This window comes from Vespula pensylvanica, chromosome 9 (assembly GCF_014466175.1).
Source record: "Vespula pensylvanica isolate Volc-1 chromosome 9, ASM1446617v1, whole genome shotgun sequence".
Classification (NCBI taxonomy): Eukaryota; Metazoa; Arthropoda; class Insecta; order Hymenoptera; family Vespidae; genus Vespula; species Vespula pensylvanica.
The window spans coordinates 1,731,418-1,757,111 of record NC_057693.1 but is presented as its reverse complement, the minus strand read 5'-3'; the positions used below and the strand labels follow the sequence as shown (position 1 = coordinate 1,757,111).

At 28.7% G+C, this 25,694-nt stretch overlaps 8 protein-coding genes and 1 long non-coding RNA gene across 11 annotated transcripts; 4 read left to right on the top strand and 5 right to left on the bottom strand.

The window, feature by feature from the left end:
- The first annotated feature begins 300 nt into the window (after positions 1–300).
- LOC122631669 (PAT complex subunit CCDC47) lies at positions 301–3,585 on the top strand. The gene is made up of 4 exons (XM_043817637.1): positions 301–476; positions 821–1,820; positions 1,904–2,075; positions 2,160–3,585. The coding sequence occupies exons 2-4, from the start codon at positions 826–828 to the stop codon at positions 2,397–2,399; spliced, it is 1,407 nt and encodes a 468-aa protein (XP_043673572.1). The 5' UTR covers positions 301–476; positions 821–825; the 3' UTR covers positions 2,400–3,585.
- On the bottom strand, positions 2,996–5,629 carry LOC122631672 (PI-PLC X domain-containing protein 3). Its single transcript, XM_043817642.1, has 3 exons — positions 5,403–5,629; positions 5,002–5,169; positions 2,996–4,547 (listed from the first exon to the last, which is right to left on the bottom strand). Exons 2-3 carry the CDS (start codon positions 5,150–5,152, stop codon positions 3,694–3,696), a joined length of 1,005 nt encoding a protein of 334 aa, XP_043673577.1. The 5' UTR covers positions 5,153–5,169; positions 5,403–5,629; the 3' UTR covers positions 2,996–3,693.
- A 149-nt stretch (positions 5,630–5,778) lies between these two features.
- On the bottom strand, positions 5,779–7,886 carry LOC122631671 (inactive pancreatic lipase-related protein 1-like). The gene is made up of 8 exons (XM_043817641.1): positions 7,676–7,886; positions 7,425–7,563; positions 7,173–7,326; positions 6,985–7,085; positions 6,782–6,909; positions 6,401–6,652; positions 6,069–6,314; positions 5,779–5,994 (listed from the first exon to the last, which is right to left on the bottom strand). The coding sequence occupies exons 1-8, from the start codon at positions 7,734–7,736 to the stop codon at positions 5,933–5,935; spliced, it is 1,143 nt and encodes a 380-aa protein (XP_043673576.1). The 5' UTR covers positions 7,737–7,886; the 3' UTR covers positions 5,779–5,932.
- A 260-nt stretch (positions 7,887–8,146) lies between these two features.
- On the bottom strand, positions 8,147–11,489 carry LOC122631663 (protein zwilch homolog). Its single transcript, XM_043817624.1, has 12 exons — positions 11,074–11,489; positions 10,864–10,915; positions 10,669–10,801; positions 10,152–10,389; positions 9,915–10,079; positions 9,648–9,824; positions 9,336–9,531; positions 9,202–9,281; positions 8,857–9,092; positions 8,532–8,762; positions 8,360–8,472; positions 8,147–8,271 (listed from the first exon to the last, which is right to left on the bottom strand). Exons 1-12 carry the CDS (start codon positions 11,200–11,202, stop codon positions 8,195–8,197), a joined length of 1,827 nt encoding a protein of 608 aa, XP_043673559.1. The 5' UTR covers positions 11,203–11,489; the 3' UTR covers positions 8,147–8,194.
- A 177-nt stretch (positions 11,490–11,666) lies between these two features.
- Positions 11,667–13,588, top strand: LOC122631668 (notchless protein homolog 1). The gene is made up of 6 exons (XM_043817636.1): positions 11,667–12,061; positions 12,130–12,369; positions 12,460–12,713; positions 12,793–13,030; positions 13,122–13,343; positions 13,417–13,588. Exons 1-6 carry the CDS (start codon positions 11,713–11,715, stop codon positions 13,554–13,556), a joined length of 1,443 nt encoding a protein of 480 aa, XP_043673571.1. The 5' UTR covers positions 11,667–11,712; the 3' UTR covers positions 13,557–13,588.
- Positions 13,589–13,981: 393 nt separating this feature from the next.
- On the top strand, positions 13,982–18,877 carry LOC122631661 (exportin-6). Its single transcript, XM_043817620.1, has 16 exons — positions 13,982–14,122; positions 14,296–14,499; positions 14,569–14,760; positions 14,846–15,005; positions 15,091–15,347; positions 15,432–15,598; positions 15,686–15,992; positions 16,056–16,148; positions 16,259–16,427; positions 16,498–16,636; positions 16,716–17,077; positions 17,146–17,473; positions 17,636–17,833; positions 17,965–18,243; positions 18,325–18,490; positions 18,558–18,877. Exons 1-16 carry the CDS (start codon positions 14,120–14,122, stop codon positions 18,633–18,635), a joined length of 3,102 nt encoding a protein of 1,033 aa, XP_043673555.1. The 5' UTR covers positions 13,982–14,119; the 3' UTR covers positions 18,636–18,877.
- Positions 17,853–18,915, bottom strand: LOC122631674. Its single transcript, XR_006327753.1, has 2 exons — positions 18,794–18,915; positions 17,853–18,041 (listed from the first exon to the last, which is right to left on the bottom strand). It is a non-coding gene; the product is annotated as an uncharacterized LOC122631674 (long non-coding RNA).
- Positions 18,916–18,990: 75 nt separating this feature from the next.
- On the top strand, positions 18,991–21,625 carry LOC122631667 (alpha-aminoadipic semialdehyde dehydrogenase). Its single transcript, XM_043817635.1, has 8 exons — positions 18,991–19,289; positions 19,392–19,608; positions 19,687–19,874; positions 19,937–20,136; positions 20,198–20,442; positions 20,518–20,627; positions 20,702–20,962; positions 21,045–21,625. The coding sequence occupies exons 1-8, from the start codon at positions 19,137–19,139 to the stop codon at positions 21,255–21,257; spliced, it is 1,587 nt and encodes a 528-aa protein (XP_043673570.1). The 5' UTR covers positions 18,991–19,136; the 3' UTR covers positions 21,258–21,625.
- On the bottom strand, positions 21,244–22,977 carry LOC122631673 (rRNA N6-adenosine-methyltransferase METTL5-like). 3 transcript variants are annotated; one of them, XM_043817644.1, is made up of 4 exons: positions 22,592–22,976; positions 22,411–22,535; positions 22,162–22,342; positions 21,860–22,002 (listed from the first exon to the last, which is right to left on the bottom strand). In XM_043817644.1, the coding sequence occupies exons 1-3, from the start codon at positions 22,617–22,619 to the stop codon at positions 22,187–22,189; spliced, it is 309 nt and encodes a 102-aa protein (XP_043673579.1). In that variant the 5' UTR covers positions 22,620–22,976; the 3' UTR covers positions 21,860–22,002; positions 22,162–22,186. The 3 variants fall into 3 exon arrangements, with proteins under 3 accessions (XP_043673578.1, XP_043673579.1, XP_043673580.1); XM_043817645.1 differs by having other exon boundaries at positions 21,912–22,054; positions 22,592–22,977; XM_043817643.1 differs by lacking the exons at positions 22,411–22,535; positions 22,592–22,976 and adding an exon at positions 21,244–21,586 and having other exon boundaries at positions 21,671–22,054; positions 22,162–22,303.
- Between the last annotated feature and the right edge of the window lie 2,717 nt (positions 22,978–25,694).

The window sequence follows — 25,694 nt, the reverse complement described above, 5'->3', positions numbered from 1 at the left end:
CGCACTGAGGCTCTCTCTGTCTCATTCGACTTACTAAATCGATATCTCACGCATGCGCGGTAGTCCCTTTTCTCTAGGCGCGAAAATTTATTCCTCCACTATATGTATATATTTTCAAACTGTTCAACTGTTTTACCGACCAGCTCGACAATGTTATTTTCTACCCAACCAATGACAGCTCGTGTAACTTCTTCCCTCTAACGTTTTTAATCGAAACAAATCGAGACAAATCTTAACTCGAAGACGGACACTATGTACACGTCAAACGACGTTAAGGAAATGACGTTAAATATCGTGCAGTTATATTCGTGGCATGCAAGTCACCTACCTTCCCTGAGCACTAAACCTGCGTTTTACAAAGTTATAATGCGAAACTGAACGAAAGTTTTTGTGCTACATATGTAGTTGATCAATTAAATCGATGCGGAAGAATCAAAGATTTATTATATAATTTTACGGACGCATACGGAGTTAAGGTAAATGATAGCTTTGATAGCTAGATAAATGTGAAGAGATATAGGGCACATAGCCTATTGTATGCTTTCTTATTTAATGAGCAAAAGTCGGTAAAATAACGGAATAAGATGACAGAAACTTTTCTTTCTTTGTTCGATAATCTCGTCTACGTTCTTGCCTGTTAAATGTTAAAATAGTTTGTCGAATTGTTAATTAACATTTTTCGATATTATATATCTATATACGTGCATGTATATTAAAAAACATCATCCGATCTCATTTGACTTTTAAATAAATTTGAATCTAAAATTTGAATCTAAAATTTGAATCTACAATGAAATTCATTTTGCTTTTATGATTCCAGGGAAAATGAAATTGTGGCTAGTGATCATTCACATAGTGTTGGTTGCTGCAAATATATGGGTCACAGCACATTTTCATGAAGAGCCTCCAGAAGATAATGAATTCGCAGAGTTTGAAGATTTCGAAGAAGAGAGACCAAATTCAGCAGTTCCTTCTCATCACATAACGGAACATCATAAAGAAGCAGATTTAAATGAAGATTTCGAAGAAGATGATGTTCTTATTATGGATGGAGATAATGAATTTGATCACTTTCAAGACGAGGAAGAATTTGAAGGGTTAGATGTGACTGGTGGAAATGCAGGTTCTAAAAGTGATGAACCATCTACACTTACTATAACTAAAGTACCTTTGCATTTGCGTGCAAGATGGGATAGTTTCTATCTGGAAATATTGATGGTAGTTGGAATCTTAGTATATTGCATAAACTATATTGCAGGACGTGCTAAGAATGCGCGTATAGCAGATTGTTGGTTGCAAGAACACAGACAACTCTTGTTAGAAAATTTTACTCTTGTAGGTGATACAGGAAAATTGATAGAAAATGTATCTGAAAATGATTTGGTCAAAGAAAGCGAGTCACAATATACTTTGTATTGTTCGGGTCGAGTAGGCTGTGATTCAATGTTGATAGAACTGAAATTAATTAAAAGACAAGACTTAATTGCAGTATTAGCTCAATTAGTACGCCCACAAAATGACCAAGCACATATAAGAGTAGATTTTGCCAAAGATGAAGTTGATAGTTTTGTATTAGCAATTGCCACGAAACGAACTGCAATGCATTTAGCAAGAGATATGGCTGACATTAGTGTTTACTGCCCTGAAAAACGACCTGGAGAAAAATATGGACTTCCAGCAGGCTTTTATGTTATGCCAGAAATTACTGAAACAGCTTCAGTTATTTTAGATACTAGAGTTCTACAAGCTTTTGCCAAATTTGCACCATACATAGATTATATCCACATTAGTGATCAATATAGCGGGCTTAAACAACAAACGTAAGTATGCAATAAAATATTTTTTAAATATAAATAAATAAAAAATTTTAAATATATTACACTAAAAATCAAATTACTTCTAGAGAAACTACTCAGTTAACAATGCCTGAAGTAAAAAAAATATTACTAGTCGGACTAAACATAAGTATAAAAGGACGCACCGCTAGCCCAGAGTGTCAAGAGAAACTAAAACTTCTCCTTCAACTTACATTTTACATATTGGATAAGTTACGACGTTTCAAGCTATCCAAAGAGGTTTACAATTCTTCTATTTATTTTATTATTTATCAAAGTAAAAACTTCATTCGATGTACTAACAGCTTATTGACCGTTATATAGGGTAAGAATAAAGCAGATAAAAATCGCCTCAGAGTAGAGGAAGCCTTTTTAAAAACAACTCACGCGGCACGAGCTGAAGCCGCAGCACAGAAACGAGAAGAACGTAGAAGAGCTGAAAAAGAAAGAATTCTTCAAAATGAAGATCCTGATAAGCAAAGAAAGTGGGAAGAAAAAGAGCAACGTAGATTAGCAAAGAAACGTGCACCAAGAATGAAACAACTTAAAGTAAAAGCTTTGTGACCCAATGCAGATGTCACTGTTGCATGTGACGAAAGTTCTAGACAGCCGTGAGTAAATTGTTAAAATGATTTGCTTAATTAGCATTGTGTTTAAGAACTTTGTAACAGCGTCCCCCTTCATATCAGACTTTCACACAATTCAAAGTTATTATCCTAATTTTATCAAAAATTCATTAAAAAAACACTAATTTTTTTTTTATAGATAATACACTTAGTTGTCATTAGTCACAATATTTATATCCGATAAATATCTTTTATCTTATTTGCAATGAAAAATACTTTTGAGCTACTCGTTTTTAAAGCAATCTAAAGTATGATATATTATCAATATCTTGTCTCGATAACATCTTAGAAAAGTTCTGAATGTAATTAATATGTGAAGTACAATATTAACAACACAGGCAATATAAATATACCTATATGATTTTTTAGCTATAAAAAGCCAGAAGCAAATAAATTCATATTTATACTTGTCAATTAATAGCAGTATACATCAACTTATATAATCATTTGTATGTTACATTCTATTCTTCATATATACAATATAAATTACATTTCTATTTATTTTGTAGATATCAAAAATTAAAACCAACAAACTTTAGTATGATAAATATAGTTCCATTAAACAAATTATACACAATGATTTCATACTAAAATCAATATTAGAAAAATTAATATATACAAATTTTAATACAAGTCTGTATTGAAATTCTATGCTTTGAATATACATATTATTCTCAGAGTATGCTTTATCTAATACAGCCAAGTTACTACTATAAGGCTGAATTTTTATTATAACTAAGAGACTGTTTTCATTGAACCATTTTTTGAAAATCATTTCATTAATTCAAAATAAAAGCATATATTATTAATAGAATAAAAGGTGCATGAAAGGGGTGTATGCATTTTGCCTGAAAAACAAGTACTCTTAAATACGGAAGATATGTAAGTAACTTTTTTCTACCGTCATGTTATATCATGTTCTAATATATAACTTAAAAAAATTAACTGCATTACTTAATACAACATACTTGAAATATCATGCTCCTCCCTTGCTCATTATTTACATATTTGTTATGTGTTAATACATGTTAGCATTGAATGAATTTTATAAGTATTGTAAATATCATATATTGTAATTATATAAATAATACGTATGTATATGAAATACATGTCTTTCCAATGGATTTATACTATCATAGAAAGTTAAAAGACCCATCCATTGCTAAAAAATGTTTCTAAAAATTACTTTGAATAAATTTGAATCTATTCTTATCATAAAAGTTTAAACAAATCTACAAATCTTTTAAAAGTTTTAGGTTAGTTTGAACAACTGTCTTTGGAAATAAATAATTTTTATCGGATATGAAATCAGATATAACGATGTTTAAACCATTAGACCCAGATTTGTGTTGACTTATCCAACCAAGAATCGCCTTTTGACATATTGGCGCTAAATCTGACTGTAAATTTCCACACAGATGTTTCATAACGTACGATATATTAGGAGTTAAGAGACATTGCGATATTAAAGCGATATCGGGTGAACGTTTTTGAAGTTTATCGTTTAAAAAATCTACGAGTTGATCGACAAATACGGTATTTGGCCAAGGAGTAGGCCAGAGATCGCTTGGCCATAAATTCGCATGATTCATCGCGTAAACGTTTCTATAAATGACAAAAACTTGATACCTTTTCGAAGCAAGCCAATTCAAAGACATATGATCGAAAGAGGAAAACGTCGGACATAATTTCTCACGAAAAATGTCATTTATTATCGCAACAAGACGACGATGATTTCTATCCGAAAAATTGTAAAAATGTTGGAAATCTAAAATGATAACTTCGTTTGTGTGATAATTTAACCAACGTACAATATCCTCTAATGGCTTGGTGACCTCTGATCCATACAAACCGTGAAGAAAATAAATATTGTCGTCCCTTGTTTTCGTAGCAACTCGTAAATCCAAATATCTTATTCCACCATTCAGTTGTTCCCTTACATTGTTCTTTTGTGTAACAGACCAATTAAAAATGACAGGCTTTGAAAAAATCGAACAATAACGACCCAATGCTCTGATGTATGCAGGCTCATCAGGCCCTACTTCGTTACGTCGTTCTATGGTATAAGTCATCGTATTATGCGAACCTGTGAAGAATAACCTTGAGAGTGTCTCGTGTTTCTCACACAGTTCTTATAATTACGATTTAACTATATATATATATATATTTTTTTTTGTGTTTAAGGAAGTGTACAAAAAATATGTAACGTATATTTCGTTTATAGCAAATTGTGTATCGTGCTTTGCTATCGTGATTAATATTAATCATGCTATTTTTTGAAAACAAAATCAAAAGGTGCTTCTTTTCATAACGCACATTAATATATAAAGATATCAATAATAATGTTTAATATATTTGTTTTCCCATATTTTTATATATGTACGTACACACACACACACACAAAAGTGTATGTAATAGAATATAACACACATATATATACAATAAAAACAAGATCGTATATAATATAACAAAATCATAAATAAATGAATTAAAATAATTTTTATCAATGTTATATAAACATAAAAAATATTTGAACTTACCGGGTATAGCGAGATATATAATGGATACATTTTTTAATGATTTCGGAAGTCGTGTCATCCAAAATTCCAAATTATCATTTGAAATAGTTCTAATTGAATATTCTCCCGAATAGTATTGATGTTCACTTTTAATGTCATATTTTCGGTCCATTATTATGTAAAAATACTCTTGTATGTAAAATATTAAGACAATAACAAAACGTTTTTTTTTTTTTTTTCATGGAGTTAAGCTTTATACTAACAAAGACATGTACATATCGATCAAAGTATGTTTTAAATGAGAAATAATACACCTGATATTATAACGTTAAGTAACGTATGAATAATACATTAAATGTATTACATCGTACATCAGATTTATTTTCTCACGGTAATTTTCTAACTTGTATCATTATATTCACCTTCGAACGGATTGCTTATGATTGGTTTAAACAGGATAGAACTAACCAATCACTGTAGACCTTGGAAAGATTTAAAAAGACGATTTAATATTAATTCAATATTTCGTATAAATATTAAAATAAGTCAAATAGATTTTCATCGATTTTATATGTAGGAAATAGGAAGTTGTTAAATCATTTTTTATAAAAAATATGGAAGACGATAACAACGATTCTAGCGGTTATGTTAGAAATTATTTTTCTTCGTCCACCAATATGGAGGATCTTTTGACAAATACACTAAAAAAATAATTTATCTTATATATAATATATAATAATATATATTATAAAAGTGATTTTTGAAAAATATATGTTAGAGTGTAACATAAAAATAACACTGTCATTAATTGGATATATTTTACATTGTAGAGAACCGTCCAATGATATCATATACAAGCGGTATGTTTATATAATAGATAATAGTTAAATATCTATAATAGAAATTAATTGTTTAATATATATATGTATGTGTTATTCTTTTTATGTTTATATTAATTTTTTGCATCAGCATTATCAATATTTTCCATTTGAATATCAGATTTCTTATCTTCAACTGAAAAATTATTATGCATTAAAAACTTATTAAGATTATTATACATATAAAAATTATTATATTTGTTGACCTACTGCAAAATGGATAACTTCCACTTGTCTCCATTGCAAAATTGCCTCGTGCAGAATAATTTTGCGTATCAAGCCCCATTAAAGAGCATGATTCTTTTGTACAAGTTTTATTTATTATAAAATTTGAATATTCCAAATGACTATATTTTGCATTGTAACGATATCCCCACATCTTACAAGGCCCATTAATAGCAGCTATCATGTATCGAGGTGCTCTTGTATGGCTACATGAAGCAAGATTATAAAGGACTAAAAATAGGACGATCAATTATAAAATATATTATTATAAAATATACTATTATATATATATATATATATATGTACATAAATTTTACCATCAAGGGTTATTTTTGGAATATCAGCAATTGATTTGATAAAAGGCTTGTCATCAAGAAAGCAGTTAGGTTGAGCAAATCCACCATTAACAAAGAAATCGATATGACCAACACTAACAGTCATGCCTAATCCTAAAAATGGTACAAATGCTTTACCATCTGTATGTATAATATCAACAAGTTTTGCATCTTTCTTATCTATTCGTACAGCCGGATCTTTTGCTTGAAAGCCAGGTTGAGCTGGGTCTAAAGCTATAAAATATAGAAATACATTAAAAATAAAGAATAAAAATAATGATATTAATATAGTTTTGAAAAATATAATCTAAATATAATCTTTAAAAAAACAATTTATTATTATCATATAAAATTTTCAATTACCTGTGATCCGACTTATTCCTGTAATATTTTTCCCAACATATGACATTATGTGAGCTCCTAGACTATGTCCTATCAAATGAAATTCTTCTGCATTAGCCATTTGAAAATTAATTAAATGCTTTACAACCCTATAAAAGATGTAAATTTATTGTATCATATACATATATGGTAATGTTCAATATATATATATTAACATATTTTACCGTGTAATTTCTGCACCAACAATTCGAATATTTGCTGCAGCTTGAATATAATTTGTTGTTGATCCTTTTGACCAATCGACACAAAGCACATTTGCATCTCTCTAAGAAATTTGATGAATTGATATAATAAATACAGTTAGTTTCTAAATTTAATACAAAGCATAAGTTTACATATTTTATCTACGAACCTTATTTAAAATTGCATTTGTCAAATTTTGCATCCAATCGACATCACTGTTGCTATAATATCCATGTACTAATATATATGAAGGTTTATGGACATGATAATGGGATGTGTCTATTTTAGGCCATGTTTGAAAATAAAGTTTTTCCTTTAACTCCCTGTAATAAATTCAGTAAATGAACAAATAATAAACGAATATATTTTTAAAATAATAAATGGAAAAATATAAATACTTCAATATTTTTTAAACGTTTACCTGTTTATGATATAGAATGTTGTGTTTACTTTTTCTGGGGATTGAGGAGATGGAAATGGTCTGAGTAACCAATTCCATGGATAACCATTATCAAAACATCCCAATTCATCATAACATTGCTTTGTATTTGATAACAGAGCTAAAATAAAAAAATGTGCTATAACGCATAATTTGACTTATTAACAGATAAAAATTTAGTAATGATATATGCTATATGTACATTATAAAATATCTATAGATATCTATCTTACATCCTGGTAAATTCCAAATGACCAAACCACAGATAAACAGAATAACTTTGCTCTTATCCATTTTTGGCTGTACTTCTTTCTTTTAGACTAAAACTGACTTATATAAAATATAGATGACACAAAGAAATAAAATTAATTCATTTTATAAAACTAATATTTGTGTTACTCCAAGTGTGATATATTCTTCAGAGTGTAAAACAAATACAAAATATTATATATAAACAGGTGTTGCTAAATTTTACTATATACTTAATCTTATTTTAGATATAAAAATGATGATTTCATTTAAATTATAAAAAATTTCCATTTATTCTATTCATTCCACATCATTTATTTCATTCATTACAATTTTTTTAATATACATTGAACATAAAGAAGAATTCTTTCACATTATTTTGCTCATTTAAAAATTTTTTGATACTTAAAATATATAATAACTCTTACACATTAAAATAGTAAAAATTTTATATCATAGAAAATTTCCTTTATTCTTCTAAATATATACAATTTTTATTCAAATTACATATGAGTACCCATAGTAGAAGAAATCACAGCTGTTGTAATGTGAAATGATTCATTTACTTTATTTATATGCTCTGAAAAATAAATGTTTATTAGGTATATACATCATAAATTCTTTGTTATTACAATCATTCATCTAACAACATATACACTATTTTTTACCTGTATAATACATATTAGGAGGAAATATAGGCATATCACTAAAATAAGTAATTGTCTTGGTTTTTGATAATTCCGATTCAGAAACAAGATTAACTCTCCATGTTGCAGGAATACTAATCGAAAAAATGCTTGGAATTTATAAATATAAAAAATATTCAACGATTATACATACCCTTTATTAACTTCATTAATAAGAATATTTGGTGCAGGGATAGTTAAAGTATATACTTTGTTTTTATGTAAATCTTTTAAAGCTTCTATAGAGAATTCTATAAATGCTATTTCTTTCAAGACATATTCCAATGATGATTGTAAAACATCTGTTGGACAATTTATATGTTTCTGTAAAAGCAGCATAAATTCCAAACAAATATGAATTTGTATCATATTAATCAGTTTCTTTCTATGAACATGCAATAAAAAAATAATTTACATTAATTATATGATTATGAAAGTAACTATAAGAAATTTTTATAAAAATTCATAAAAAAAATTACCTATAAAAATTAGAGTCAAATTTTTCTGATTGCTTTTGAAATTTTGTTTGTATATCATCAAATGTGATAAAGCCTGCATTCATTAAAATATATTTATAATCGTTGCTTACTTTTTCAAATCCTATATCAACTAAAGTTTCTAATGGTAAACATCCAACTAGTAAATGTGTAACTGTCTTTTGATGAGATAATTCAGGCAATATTTTTGCAAATTTTGTATTATTTGTTACATTTAGCTGAAATATATACCTTTAATTTAAGAGATACATTATATTTACATTACAATATACAAATATGTATGATATTTTATAACTCATTAATATATAATTGAAATATATTTAATACCTGAGGTTGATATTCACCAGTTAAAATTTCTTGAAATATTTTATGCATACATTCTGTGATTTGTGTATAATTTGGAATACCTACGAAATATTATATATTAATACTAACTAATATATCTTGAAATATTTACTTACACATAAGTAGTTCCCACATGAGATCAGTAAAATCTATGTTTGGTCTAAAAAATGCAGCCTCTATACATTGCTTTAGTTTTATATTATTTTCATCATTTTCAATGTATATTTCTTCTATTTTGTTATAACAAGATTTTCTATAGCTATAATCATTGATAAGTAGAAGATTCACATTTTCCATTATTTTATCTTGATCCTATATTGTGATTGTTCAAATATGATTATCCAAAATTTATATAAATAGTAAGTAATATAAATATCTATATAGTAATTATATTGTATATTACTATATGTAAATATTTATAAAAATACCTTTACACATGGATTTATAAAATCACTTGGGTATTGCAATGAATTAGACTTATCATTTGATTTTGCATTCATTTCTTTGTAAGTATCTAATATCATTAAATATTGATTTAATAATAACAACTGATGCCACAAATTCGCCAAAGCACTATTGTTTCTCCCAGTAATAATTTCAAGAACCTATAAGCAAATGTATTTAAATGCTATTTTTAAAAAATGTATGTATAAATATTTCTTTTTTAACATACGTATTTGTTATAATAAACTTACTAAACTATTTTTGGATGATCTTGTAGGAGGATCAAATAATATGCTATTTGCCATTATATTAAGTGTTATACTTCCTTCAAAACAAGATTCTTCACTTTCTGGTAATTCTAATGTTTCATGCCTAAAACCAAATAAATGATAGGTACTCAAAGTAGACACCGATACCTACAATATAAAAAAATCATATCTTAATAGAAATTCTTCTAGAAGGAAAAAGAAACAGAATAAGACACGTACATTAGATGGCTGTGAAAATGATAATTTATGATGATTCAATAAAAGCTGAGAACAATCATTTTTCACTATATCAAGTGCTTGTATTTCATTATTTGTAACTTCTATTGTATTAAGCCAATTTTTCTGAACAATAGTACCTAGTATAGCAGTTTTATTATAATCTTTGCCATCACAAAGTATAAATATTGGTATGACATTATCAGTATCCAAATACTTAAGACAAGTATTTAATATTGTACTATAAACATAAAGTAATATTCTTATTAATACTTTAAAACAAATATTAATAATACTAAGTTATTTAATTATACAATACACTAAATAAAATACAAATATAAAAATATACTCTATAGTTTGCTATCTATATTATAAGTTATAATAATATAGATACTTAGATCTATATTATATCAATGGTATGAATAAAAAAATTTATATTCAATTATATAGTCATAATAATAATTATTACTATTTACATTTTTACATTTCAATGATATGATATGTTATAATTCTATTTTACCATGCTTCAATCCTACTTAAAGGAATATATGATTCTTCCTCTTGATACCAATATCTTTCTATTATTAAAGTACTATTAATAAATTTATCATCACCAAATGAATATTCTAAAGGATTACCAGTAACTTCTATATCTGAAATATAATTAAGGTGATGTGATCTTATATATTTATACATATAAATAATAATACCATACCATAATCATTTGATTCCACATCACTAACATCACGATTAAAACGTTTTTTCCCCTAAACAAAAACATAAAAAAATATTATTTCTAATGTTGTATGTAATTACTCTAAAAGAAAAGCAACTATAATATATATAATGAGCAAAATTCAAGATTATATTATTTTAATCACATTGTTATTATTATTGTAAAGATTTATAATATTATAAATCTCACTTTTTTATAAATAATGACATAATCCTTAAACTCGGGAAAAAGTCGTTCAATATATGATAAACGAGCTCTATTAACTATTATCGATGAATCTTTACACAAAATACTCCTTAAACTTTCTATAACAGTCATTGTTATATATGCAAGTAATTAAAATTTCTTTTTCTTTTAATTATATTGTTTATTATTTTATTTATAACGGATTTCAAAACAGGATCGCGATTTGAATTAGAAATATTACGTTCCAAAACTAATCATTTTCTTAATAATGGCGAGTATTCACAACGAATCATTTAATTTTATAAATACTGTTGCTATTGGTTTAAAAAGAGCGCGAAATTTGTTTAAAATCTCAACTTCGTATTGAAGCACTTTTGTTCGTTTGATGTAAATCTATCTTAATAAATGTAGCACGCACATGTTCTGTATACAAAAGTGTAGTAATTGTACATATTTTGTAATTATTAATAGTACCAGTGTAATTTTAATGACTATTCTTAGAAAATATTATTATTTTATTATAATATAATTATAAAGATTTTATATAATTATAAAGAAATGATAAGTATATACAATACAGAAATAACCTATAATATAGAATTTATATGTAAATATTTTATAAGAAAAGAATAAATATAAGAAATGTCAGTAAATATGAATAAAAGAAAACTTAACGATGAAATGGACAATAAACCTACGAGGGTTTTATCAAGATTTAAATCTGACACTGGAGAAATTCTTTCAGGTGGTTTGTTGGATTTACCAGTTAATATCACGGTAAATAAACTTCAAGCAATTTGTAATGCTTTACTACAACATGAAGAACCAGTGCCACTGGCATTCTATGTAAATAATATAGAGATTACGGATACATTAGAAAAAAATATAGAAAAAAATTTTAGTATCAGTGAAAATGTTCTTGAAATTATATATCAACCTCAAGCAATTTTTAAAGTTAAAGCCGTAACAAGATGTACTGGATCATTAGAAGGTAATAAAATTAATATGATACACTTATATATGATAAAGTTATTAAAATTTTATTTTTATATTGTTCAGGGCATAAAGAAGCTGTTATATCAGTTGCTTTTTCACCTGATGGAAAATATTTAGCAAGTGGTTCTGGAGATACTACTGTACGATTTTGGGATATTTATACACAAACTCCATATTACACCTGCGAAGGGCATAAACATTGGGTTTTATGTATTTCCTGGTCACCATGCGGTAATAAATTGGTTTCAGCTTGTAAAAATGGCATGATTTTACAATGGGATCCAAAAACAGGAAAACAAGTTGGTAAATGTTTAGAAGTCTTAATTAAATTTAATCAAAATTTGTATAAATGCTAATATATCAATATACTTTAAAATTATTTATAATTTTTAGGCAAAACAATGATTGGACATAAAATGTGGGTAACATCCTTAAGTTGGGAACCTTATCATAGGAATCCAGATTGTAGATATTTAATAAGTGCCTCTAAAGATTGTGACTTAAGAATATGGGATACAACATTTAGTCAAACAATACGTGTTCTTTCTGGCCATACAAGAAGTGTTACTTGTGTTAAATGGGGAGGTAGTGGTCTCATATATTCTGCTTCTCAAGATAGGACTATCAGAGTATGGAGAGCTGAAGATGTAAGAATTTTGAATGAATTAGATATATATTTTGTAAACATTCATACATATACTGATATTTAAATGAGATATAATTTAGGGAATACTATGCAGAACACTTGAAGGTCATGGTCATTGGGTAAACACATTGGCATTGAATGTAGATTATGTACTTAGGACTGGTCCTTTTCAATTGAGTAATACAAAAGACAAAATTGAGAATCCTTTAGAGTATGCAAAGAAACAATATACTTCAGTAGGTGAAGAAAAGCTTGTTTCTGGTTCAGATGACTTTACATTATTTTTATGGAAACCAGAAAAAGAAAAGAAGCCTATTGGTACTATGAAACAATAATTATTGCTTATATATATATATAAAAATATACTTTTAAAATTAAGGAAGCATCAGTTTACATTAAATTATTTCAGCAAGGATGACAGGTCATCAGCAATTGATAAATGATGTCAAATTCTCACCGGATGGTCGTATAATTGCATCAGCATCTTTTGATAAATCAATAAAACTATGGGATTCAAATACTGGCAATTATATAGCATCATTGAGGGGTCATGTACAAGCTGTTTATTCTATTACATGGAGTGCAGACTCACGTTTACTACTCAGTGGTAGCGCTGATTCAACATTAAAAGGTATACTTCGCATTATTATTTTATTTCATATATTTTAAACGTATTATTATATTTCCTTGGATAATGTTTGCAGTATGGAGTATGAAAACAAAAAAATTGTACGAGGATTTGCCTGGACATGCTGATGAAGTTTATGCTGTAGATTGGTCTCCTGATGGTCTTCGCGTTGCGTCAGGTGGAAAAGATAAAGTTTTAAAATTATGGCAAAACTAATATTAAACATTAAAAAAGAAAATAATTATATACACCATGTTTTCTATTTTTATTTCATAAAAAGTCAAACCTTTCCAATATTATGCGTAATCACACATAAAGAAACTATCGCATCTGCCGAGTAGTTCGTCAATGAAGCATGTCTACGAATTACTTCTTCAATGACTCGCGACATGTCTACGGAGTAGTTCGTCAATATGAACATTTTAATCGTTAAATCGTTAAATGTTATTTAAATTAAATATTTTCTAATACCGGTTTGAAGCATTGGGTGTATTAAAAATAGGTTTTAAGTAGCATATACTAGTTTCACCTAATACTCAAATCTGATTGGTTAATTATATTTTGAATCTACCAATTATGTTCATCGTTTAGAAAGAGTGGTTTTTATTCTTTCATTTTATATGCTATATTATTATATACAGTGTTGCAATTTACTCGGTATATGCTGGTACAGTTAAAATATGTTCAATTTGACATGACATATAAGAAAAAAGTTAACCTCATTGAGTTTATGTTTATATTGTATTTATATCGATAAATTATTATTTATAATAATAAACATGGTAAATAAAATATAGTTATTTTTTATATAATAATAATTATATATATTTAAAATAACAAATGAATTATAAATTTTACAAAATCAACATAATAATATATTACTACTTATTGTACTTATCATACATTTTTTAACATTAATTTAATTTACATTGAAGTGCTACTGAAATTTGTTTAGGATGATGATGCAGCTGCTCTTCAGAGTTTAGAGCATCTTATGACAGAATTTTTTTCGTCAGAAACAACTAATGAACGTAAACGAACAATTGAACGAAGTTTTCAAGAATTTGCAGCACGAATTGACTCTTGGAGACCATGTCTACATTTTTTATCATCTACAAGTAATCATTATGTTAGCATGTTTGCTTTATCAACGCTGGAGGTAAATATTATTTATTCGTGATAAATTTTATAAGGATTTGTTATTTCTTAAATTAATTTAATATTTCAGACAACTATCGGTAGAAGATGGCCAATTCTTCCTTGGGAGGATAGAGCACTTACACGATCAACTTTATACACCTTGTCATTAGAAAAAACTGTAGTACCATTTGTTAGAAACAAAGTAGTCAAGTTAGTAGTGGATATTGCAAGACATGATTGGCCACATTTTTATCCAGATTTTTACTCCAATATTTTACAGGTCTGAGAAACATGAATGTGTATATAATATATATAGTTTTTGATTAATATCTTATAATATCTTAATATCTCTATTGTTTTAACAGTTGCTAGGTCATAAGCATACAAGATTGTTAGGTTTGGTCTATTTAAGAACTGCTTCTGAAGAATTAGCTACTCCACGAGAGGATTTGCCAGTACAAAGGAAAAATGAACTATTAAGATTACTTAGTGCTCAAGTGCCTTTGACACTGGATACACTAACTGGTATACCTCAATTATTTTATATTTGAAAAATATCAGTAATTTGATATATAATATATAGAATATTTTTTTTTTATTTTGGGTACAGTACTTTTACAAGAAACAACAAAATTAAGAAATAGATCAGGAACTGCAACACCACCACCTTCTCCTACCAGTGGCCAAACAATACCACCTACACGTGCAGTATTGGATGTAGAGGGCTTAGCAACAGGCACTAGCGAAGTTTGCATTGCTACACTTCAAGTTCTAGCGCATTTGTTTAGCTGGATTGCTTTGACGGATCATATTACTACTAATTTATTGGATGCTGTATTTTCCTGTGCTAGATACCATGACACTATGGTAGGAGATTTTAAATTTCTACAATAATATTTTATTAAAGAAAATTATATGTTGCATATTATTCATTTATTTTGTTTTCTACAGAATGGCAAACAAGTAGAAATGGTTGTACAAGCTGTAACTACTATAAATGAACTTCTGTACAGACCATTGTGTTCTCCAAATGTGACAGAAAGATTATTATTAGAAATATTTCAAAATGGAGTAAATTTATTTCAACTTATGGAACGTTTAGATTCCATAGATGAAAGGTAATTATTAGTTTAATATGTATTAAATTAAAAAAAAAAACGTATATATATATATATATATATATATATATATATAAATCTTTTCAGTTATATGGGAAAAATGACAGAATTTTTACAATTATTTGTAACAAATCATCTAAAACGAGTTGAGTCATGTCCGAAATTTCCTGTGAATACATTATTAGAAGTTCTTTGTCATCATACGTTTCAACAATGTTCTACTGTAAATGGATATCTACGATGTTTAGATATTTGGACTGTTCTTTTGGAAAGTACACAGTCACAATATTCAGCAGTAGCATTAGCTTTAGCAGAAAGAGTACTTCAAAAAATGAGTTTTAAATTTAATGCACGAGCGTTAAGAGAACTTGACACAGAAAATTTAGATGAAAATGTAAGTGATTTTTATTTATGACTATATTTGAGCTTTCAGTAAATTTCATGCTTTTTTTGATAGGAAGAAACAGAATGGCAACATTTTTTAAGGTGCAATATAGAATGCTTAGCAAAAGTGGCAGACGTATCACCTATTCCAGTGTTTACATTATTGGTATACTATTAATTATAATAATAAACATATTTTATACAATTGTTATAAATTTATCAAAAAAAAAAAAACAATTTACTTATAATTTTTTATTTCATTCATATCATTTTTAGTATCATTCTTGGAAAGAAGGCTTAATAGTATTCGGAGAATTGGGTACAGCAATAAGTAACAATCAAATTATTTTACTAAATGACACAGAAGCTTCCAATGTTCATGCTCATTTACGTGATTTGGCTTCTACAACTCAAACTTTAGCCAGATTATATTCTGTTTTTATCGGTGAGTTTAAATTAACAATTATAAAGATAATTATTTTTTAATTTCTATATGAAGGATGTGTATATTACAGGAGATCAATCAGCTATAGATCAATCTTTGGCAGAAGAAGTTGTTTCGCAAACATTAGATGCATGTATTTTTGCAAGAGATAATCAACTTTATAAAGCAGCATTACAACCAGCAACTATAGTACTAGATCTAATTGAGGTGTAAGTACAAACTTTATATTAAAATTTAGGAAAGAATAACACATCTTTTTATATATAATTGATACTTTTATTCTATTAGACATTCACAACTCTTAGCTTCGCTTCAGGCATGGTGTCACTGGATAGCAAAAAGACCAGAAAAAACTAAAGAAACGTTATGCCAACGTTGTGTTAATTCATGTGTTTGGCCATTAACATATACCACTACACCTTGTGATTTACCACCACCTTTTAATCTAGTTCATTCTGCAACCCATCTCTTTCAAAGTATTACTGCCATTCTGAGACCCATATTGTGGGATCATACTACTTTTAGAAATTTAATTTCTATGAGAACATATCCATCTTTAAAACCTGACACCATAAAAGTATTGCGACGAGCATTAATTAATGGTATTATTTTACCAACTGGAGATGGAGCTATAAGAGAAAGGCTAATTGGTAAACTCATATATCTTTTACAAAAATAAATATATTCTATCAGATAATTACAAATTTTACTTTAATAGGCACAATGATAGGATCTTTGTCAGAGCCTCTAGGTGCACAAGGCCAACCTGTACCTTCTGATTCAATAATATTAATGACTATACCATCATTAACTCAATTATTAGAAGATTGTTCTTCTTCATCAACTACTATCAAAAAGATGTTGCATTCTAACTTAAAACCTAGTATCGACCGATCGTTAGAACTTTTACCATATTTGATAAGATATCATAATATATGCGAAGTGGTACTTAATTTTCTACATTCAGTATTTTTAGTATTGCAACAACAACTAGGTCCTGAATTTACACAAACTGCAGTACAAGGAATGTTACAGATTTATACCAGGTATATTTATATGATTTGTTTTAATAGTAATATAATTCTGGAAATTAATATATATATAGTATGTAGTATATATATTAATTTACACACACACTATACAATTTTATAGAAATTGTTTGTCAATGCATTTATAACAAATAAGTAATAAACAATTTATTCTTATAGAGAAAACATTTCTGCTGGACCTGCGTTAGATCAGTTATTGGAAATATTAATATTAGTAATATCGGCACCTACTAGTGCATTCAAAGCATTTATTCCATCAGTAACCAATTTATGTTTGGGTCATGTATGGCCTGCTGTTGGAAATGATCTTAGTGCTTTCCCTGATACTACAATTGTTTTATTAAAACTTTTTTATAGGTAGTTATACTAACAAATATTTTTATTTTCGTACTATTATTTTATATTTATTATTTTTTATAAATACTGTTATAATGAAATAAAATTAATGATATATACAGGAAGTAATAACAAATAGCTTTATTATGCAGCATTCTGACACATCAATGGCAATACTTTTATAATACATCGGTATTGCGTACACTTGGTCATCCAGATGAGGATGAACCTGTTGAACATAAAGAAGAATTAGTTGCAATTTTGGAAGCTTTTGGCCAAGCTTTATTGCAGCCAGATGTTAATATATTTCGTCAAAGTTTGCAAAGTCTTGAACAACTGAATGTAAGATGGCGATTATATCAAAGATCCATATTTAAAGTCCATCTACTTGAAAGATTTTTAATGGCCTTATTTACAGTTTTATTTCAACAGTAAGTGTGATTAGTAATAACTGAATTATATATAATTATCATTTTAACTAAATTTACTAAATTTAAATATTTTTTTTTTAGATCTCACAATCTATTAGCTGATGAAATTGCAGCTGCTGTACATAGTTTAGCATCTGTTAATATAGGCTGGTTTTTTCAACATTTTCTTCCTACATTTTTAAGTAGTTGTGAAGGCGTGGATGATATGCAAAGAGCTACATTATTAGATAATTTTGACAAATCCACTGTAAGTAAAATTTAATAAAATCAAAGCCAATTTCAAAATTTTTGTAATATATAAACGAATATTTTAGGATCAACCGACGTTAACGAGGTCTGTTCTTCAACTTATTTCTGATTTACGATGTTATCAACTGTGTAGACCAGGTTAAATACATAGAAGTATTAAAATGATAACGTGATTGCATTTGATAACATTTCATAAATAGCATTTGAAAAAACATTATTCTTCAAGACTATTTTCAGTGCCTAGAGATAATAAAAACTTTCTCATTTCACAACAAAAGAAAAAACATTTTATAATATTTACCACTTTATGTGAATCACTGCCGTGACTTTATTGTACGTCAAAACTATTGTTATAAATAAAGTTCGTCTTTTTATATGTTATAAATTATGAATCATCTATATTTTAACGTAATAGAAAATTACTTAATAAATACTTATAATGTGCACTAACATAGTAAAAAGGTCATTATATTATCTTACCATGATACATTTGCTGTTATGTATAAACACTGATAAGAGTATGAATACAAGTATATATGATGATTTTAACTTTATTTTTGTTTGATAAAGAGTATCATTTAGATAACCCAAGATTTCCACTCTAGTGTATTGTATTAATAAATTGATGGCTACCAGAATCAGAAATGTTACACCTAATGTCAAAAAGTGTATATATTCTTAGAAGAACAATGACAAGATATTTGGTAACTGATCCTAAGTATGGATTTTTAAAGGAATTGGGCCTTATCTCTGAAAATCCAGGCTTATTTGATGGACGATGGGGAGGTTCTGGTAAAGTATGTAAAATAATATAATATATAAATAAATTGGGATTAATAAAATATATAAACAAATTAGAAATTCATTTCATAAATATATTACAAAAATATATTTTGCAGATAATTGAATCCATTTCACCAGCTAATGGAAAAGTTATAGCAAAGATTCGAGAAGCTACACCTCAGGAAGCCAGCAACACTGTTACAGAAGCACGAAAAGCGTGGCCTCAATGGGTATCTTTGCCAGCACCTACAAGAGGAGAAATAGTGCGACAAATTGGTGTTGAATTGAGAAAAAATTTGAAACCTTTGGGACGATTAGTATCTTTAGAAATGGGTATAAAAGCAAAAAGAAAAAATGGACAATATGAGAATATATAAAATTATGTTCACAATTAATTTGAATTACATCTAGGTAAAATACTACCAGAAGGTATTGGAGAAGTACAAGAATTTATAGATATATGTGATTATGCAGTTGGATTATCTAGAATGTTGCCCGGTAATATTTTTCCATCCGAGAGAAAAAATCATGCATTATTAGAAAAGTGGAATCCATTAGGTGTTATTGGTGTTATATCTGCATTCAATTTTCCAATTGCAGTACGTACATGAAATTTGGAACAGCATGTTATGCAATATATGAATATAATAAAATATTTTAGGTATATGGTTGGAATGCTGCGATAGCAATGGTGTGTGGAAATACAATTGTTTGGAAAGGGGCACCCAGCACTCCTCTTGTCTCTATTGCAACTACTAAAATCATTGCTAGTGTATTAGAAAGAAATGGCATTCCAGGTTCTGTTGCATCCATGATAACAGGTGGATCAGAAATTGGGCAGATTTTAGTGAATGATCAGCGGTAAGTTGTTTTAGGTATATAAATAAATATTTTTACATATATTACTCATATATATTTTTAGTATTCCACTTCTCTCTTTTACGGGAAGTACAGCTATTGGAAAGCAAATAGCACTTAAAGTGCAAGAAAGATTTGGAAGATCTTTATTGGAACTTGGCGGTAATAATGCCTTAATAATTGCACAAGATGCTGATCTGGAAATGGCAATTAGAGCTGCAGTTTTTTCATGTGTGGGAACAGCTGGGCAAAGATGTACTACAACAAGAAGATTAATCATTCATAATAAAATACAAAAGGAATTTACAGGTAAATCGCAAACATGCTTTAAACACTTTATATAAAGTTTTCATTAATTGTAAATTATTACAATGATGTTTTTAGAAAGACTCATAACAGCGTATAAGAGTATATTGGAACGTATTGGTGATCCTTTGGATGATGGTACATTATACGGACCACTGCACAGTGAACAAGCTGTTAATGAATATATGGTATTGTAATTATGTTAATGAATAAATGATATGATAGATTTCTATGATATGTTTAACAAATTATCAATTCACAGATAGCAATACAAGAAGCAAAAGAGAGTGGTGGTACAATAGAATTTGGTGGCAAAAGAGTGGATCGACCTGGCTTTTATGTTGAACCAACAATAATTTCTGGTCTGTCACCTAAAACAAAGATTATACAAAAAGAAACGTTTGCACCAATTGTATATATTTTGGAAGCAAACTCATTAGAAGAAGCAATAGCAATTAATAATGGCGTAGAACAAGGTTTAAGTAGTTCTCTCTTTACTAAAAATATAGGAAACGTATTTCAGGTAAATGTATACGTTGAATAATTTTCAGTTATCTTAAATTTAGAATCAATAAAAATGTTTTATTATTATTTTGAATTTTTAGTGGATTGGACCACATGGTTCAGATTGTGGAATAGTGAATGTCAATATCGGTACCAGTGGTGCTGAAATAGGTGGGGCGTTTGGTGGAGAAAAAGCAACAGGAGGAGGCAGGGAAAGTGGAAGTGATGCTTGGAAACATTACATGAGACGTGCAACTGTTACTATCAATTATGGAAATGAACTTCCTCTTGCTCAGGGTATAAAGTTTGAATAGATGGATAAAATTTATTGAGAAATTACTAAATACTCAAGAATTTAATTCAAATCGTATAAAATCTACTTGAATATCAACAGAATCTTTTTTATGAAATTTATATATACGAGGTAAATCATATCTTAACTCAGCAATTACTGTTCCTTTTGCACCAAGTTGTGTAGCTTTGGAAAGAACATAATTTCGTGTACTGGTTTTATGTAAGGAATACACAGCACTGGAAGCTGTTTTAATAGCAATTTCTAAAAATTTTATATCAGTTCCTGCATTTTTTTTGGTTCCAAATGGTGGATTCATAATCACTGTATCAAAGTATTTTTCAAATTTCCCTGTAATGTGTTATATAAATAAAATATCACTTTACTTAATATCTTAGTTACATATAAAAAGAAAAAAGATACTTTTAAGCATACCTGGTAAATATTGAAATATATCACATTGTATTGATTCAATAAATAAGTCCAAATCAGTACAATTTCTATATAAGATATTAAGTGCATCAGAATCTACATCGAACCCTACTACGTGACTTGCACCAAGCATTTGAGAACCTAATGACAAAACACCACAACCACATCCAAAATCAGCTACAGCACATCCTTCTATATCATCAAATTGGGATTGGGCAGTATATAACATGCGTGAAGCAATATGTGCACTGGTAGTATATTGTTCAAGTTTTATCTTTGGTTTGTCAAATCCATCAATCTGCTGTAGATATTCTTCAAGCTTTCGAAGTTGTAGACTAGTCATATTTACCAATTATTGATTTTTACTTAGCACTTGATTAAAACTTTCTTTAATAATATAAAAAAAAAATCAGAAAAGAAACAAATTTTCTTTGTTTCTTAATATTTTCATTAATCTATTTTATATACACAGTCTCTTATTAGATGTTAATTACCACTAAAGAAAATGCACCCAAGAATTCATTTAGTGTCAAATCTTGGAAGAACAGGTAAAATTAAATTGCCAAATGAGGAGTCTTGTGTAACAAAGTAACCTGTGGATGCTGCATGTGCATTATGTAGAGCAGCTCTTTGCGATGCACTCATTGCTACTCCATCAGTAGATTGTGTAGTAGGCTAAAAGAAGTGTAAGGAGTGCTACAAATGAAAAATGTATGTATTATAATAAAACTATGATTAATCACCACAGTAGATGCGGAGCCAGTAGAAGTGACAGCTAATGATGTATTTAAAGTCGGCGCAACACCTTGTTTCAATAGCATTTGTTTCTTTAACTGTAACTCTTCTAAGATTTTTCGATTTTGCAATTCTACAAACGTTACATTTATATATTAAACGCATATACTATCAACTTAAATTACATACCTCTTGAATTTGGTTGTGAAAAAGCCATCAAACTGCGTTTTTCTATCAGAAAATGCAAATTATCTCGATTATATCGTAAAATTTACAAAGTTTACATTATACCAACGAAAGCTTGTTACTAAAGTTATTTTCTTGTATGATCTTGCGGCGGTTATCCCGTTCGTACACAACAATTACATAGGTTATATTTTATAGCCAAGTAGGCGAACATAGAATGTTTGAAACTATTACTGTTCACTCAATATCGTTCGAGACATACGCGACTTCAGCGACGATACGGGAAAAAAATGAAGTAAAAGCATTAGGAGAACCTTATCCCTTCATTCGATTTATCGTATTGGTATATACTTTTTCGTGCTGATTCAGATTTTTTTTCTTTGACATGATTGAATGATCAGAGGGACTTAAAAAGTTCTGCGATGGCTCCAAAACGCTCGAGCGCGAATTAGATCGAAATTGAAAGTGAATTATTTGTAGTTGGTTGAAAAGATTATGATCTTCAATTATGCACTGACTTTAATAATTATTTATTAACGGAGAGCCATTGAATTTATTTCGCGAAACTCTACTATCTTTTATAAATACAGTTTGTGCGACTGTTAAAGAAGCAAAAAAACTTTGCGAACAAATACTGACTCTAAGGATTGCATTGCACGCAGTCGATACAAAATTATTTATTGTTCAAATTGTGAAACGTGAACGAACAAAAATTGCTCCTACTTCGCGATTTTTTAATTTAGCAAGGAAAACACTCGATTATTTCGCTGCTACGCATTTGATTGCAACGAGGTTCTGAAACAAAAATACAAACGAGATAATCAGTATTACTGTTATAATAAAAGTAGAAATTATTCAAAAAATATGTGATAGAGAAATATATTTATTTTAAGTCTTCGTCGATACTTGCAGGGAAGATATTCTATCAGGATTTCGACGTACACTCGTTAGAATACCAAGGAGAACTGAATAAGTAATTGTAAAGACGATCAAAGTTACAATTTTGTTAGCGTAGCACACAGCCACGAACCGCCAATCCAAAATTGAAATCTAAAATAAAATAAATTGCATAGAATATTGAAATAATGGGTATTACAGAAATATACTCACATTAATCTTCTTTATTATTTGCAGAAAAGATATCCCGTGAGAATTTCTATATTCACTCGATCGGTCTATCCATGATCTAACCTGAAATAGAAAAAGAGTAAAAGAAGAAGAGAAACGGAGAAAGAGAAAAACAGAAGTGGAGAAGAAAAGAAAAGAAAAGAAAAGAAAAAGAGATCTGCAAGATATTGAGACGAGTAGATCGTTCAAAAGCCAACTAGAGACTTAAAAACAATAATTAATAAAAGCAGATAAGAATAAATAAAAATGACAGTGACCATAAGTACAACAGAAAAGTTTTCCGTGCATTTCTCTAGAAAAATTATTTTAGAATTTCGCTATATTCAATTTACTTATCTCTCCAAATATGATTAACAATGAAAAATGTAATTAATTTAACGTCTAATTGAAACTAGACAGAAAAGAGATTTTGGAGAACATTGAAACTATGCAGCTATTCGCCCGGTAGTACTTGAGCTATATAGTTATATATATAATTCAGTTTTAGATTTTAGATATAATTTAGACATAGATTTCTATATATCGCAAGTACTACCGACCCAGGTCCCACCACGTGGAGGTTGCTGCATCTGGGGACCCACGGGCTAACGGGGAATCTACTCTAAAATACGCGAACCGAGATGCCTTTCCGCTTCGGGTGCTTCGGGCTTCTCAGCAAACTGGAGATGTATAAAACCCCGCTTACAGATCGCTCCACCGTCCACACCGTCGGCTTCAGACATCTCGAGACACGACCGGTCGTGTCTATATTTCGTTATTTCAAAGAACAAAACGAAGTCCTCGGTAGGACTAAATCTCGCGATCGCGAACACCCACGCGCGTGCCGGCCGTCACGCGCGTGAGTGTTTTCCCTATCATTCGCGTACGGAAGCAAGGAGACATACCCTCCCTACATATAACAAAAATTATATGCGGAGAGGTTCCATTAACTTCCGTGTAAAAATCCCGCGATGATAGATCCGGCGATCACCTTACTTGAAACAGAAAAAAAAATAAAAGAAAACGAGGTAATTATATACAAAAATAATATGCAATATTATATGCAAAAAGTCATTTATATATAAATATATATTTAAAATCATAATACAATTAAAAAATAAATTAATGATCAAGTAAAATAAATAAAAAAAAAAAAACAAGTGTACGATTAAAATTTCTCTGTAAAAATTAATTTCACGTTGATCGGTCATCCGACGATCGATCCCTCGATGATCTAAACTGAAATAGAAGAAAAGTAAAAGAATAAGAGAAAAGGAAAAAAGAAAAACGAGAAGAGGAAAAGAAAAGAACAAGAGAAACGAAGAAAAGATACACGAAATGTGAGCGTGAAAAAGATGGATAAGAATCTCGAAAATCGTTTCACTCGACGAAAATCAGTGTATCCAATAAATCAGAGTACTTAGGAAATATATGAGTTCGATTTGTCTCTACTGAAAGAAAGAAACCCGCCTAAGGCCCACACCCGAGGGCCCCTCCCAAGGGTCCCACCCGAAACTAGTCATAAATAAAAGTTAATAAAACTAATTAATATAATAAATAAAAGGATATAATTAATATCATTAATAAAAGTAAATAAGAATAAATAAGAAAGACAGCGAAAATAAGTGCGACAGAAATGTTTTCTGTGCGTTTTCTTAAAAAGTTAATTTAGAATTAAGATATATTCAATTTACTTATATGTGGAAATATAACTAACAATATAAAATGTAATTACTTAAACGTCTACTTACGATTAGACAGTAAAGAGATTTTGGAAAAACAGAAATATGCAGCCATTCGCCCGGTAGTACTTGCGTTTTATAATTATATATATATATATATATATATATATATATAATTTAATTATAGATTTTAGATAACATACATAATTTAATTACAGATTTTAGATATAACTCAGACATAGATTTCAGTATATCGCAAGTATTACCGACCCAGGTCCCACCGCGTGGAGGTAGCTGCATTTGGGGACCCACGGGCT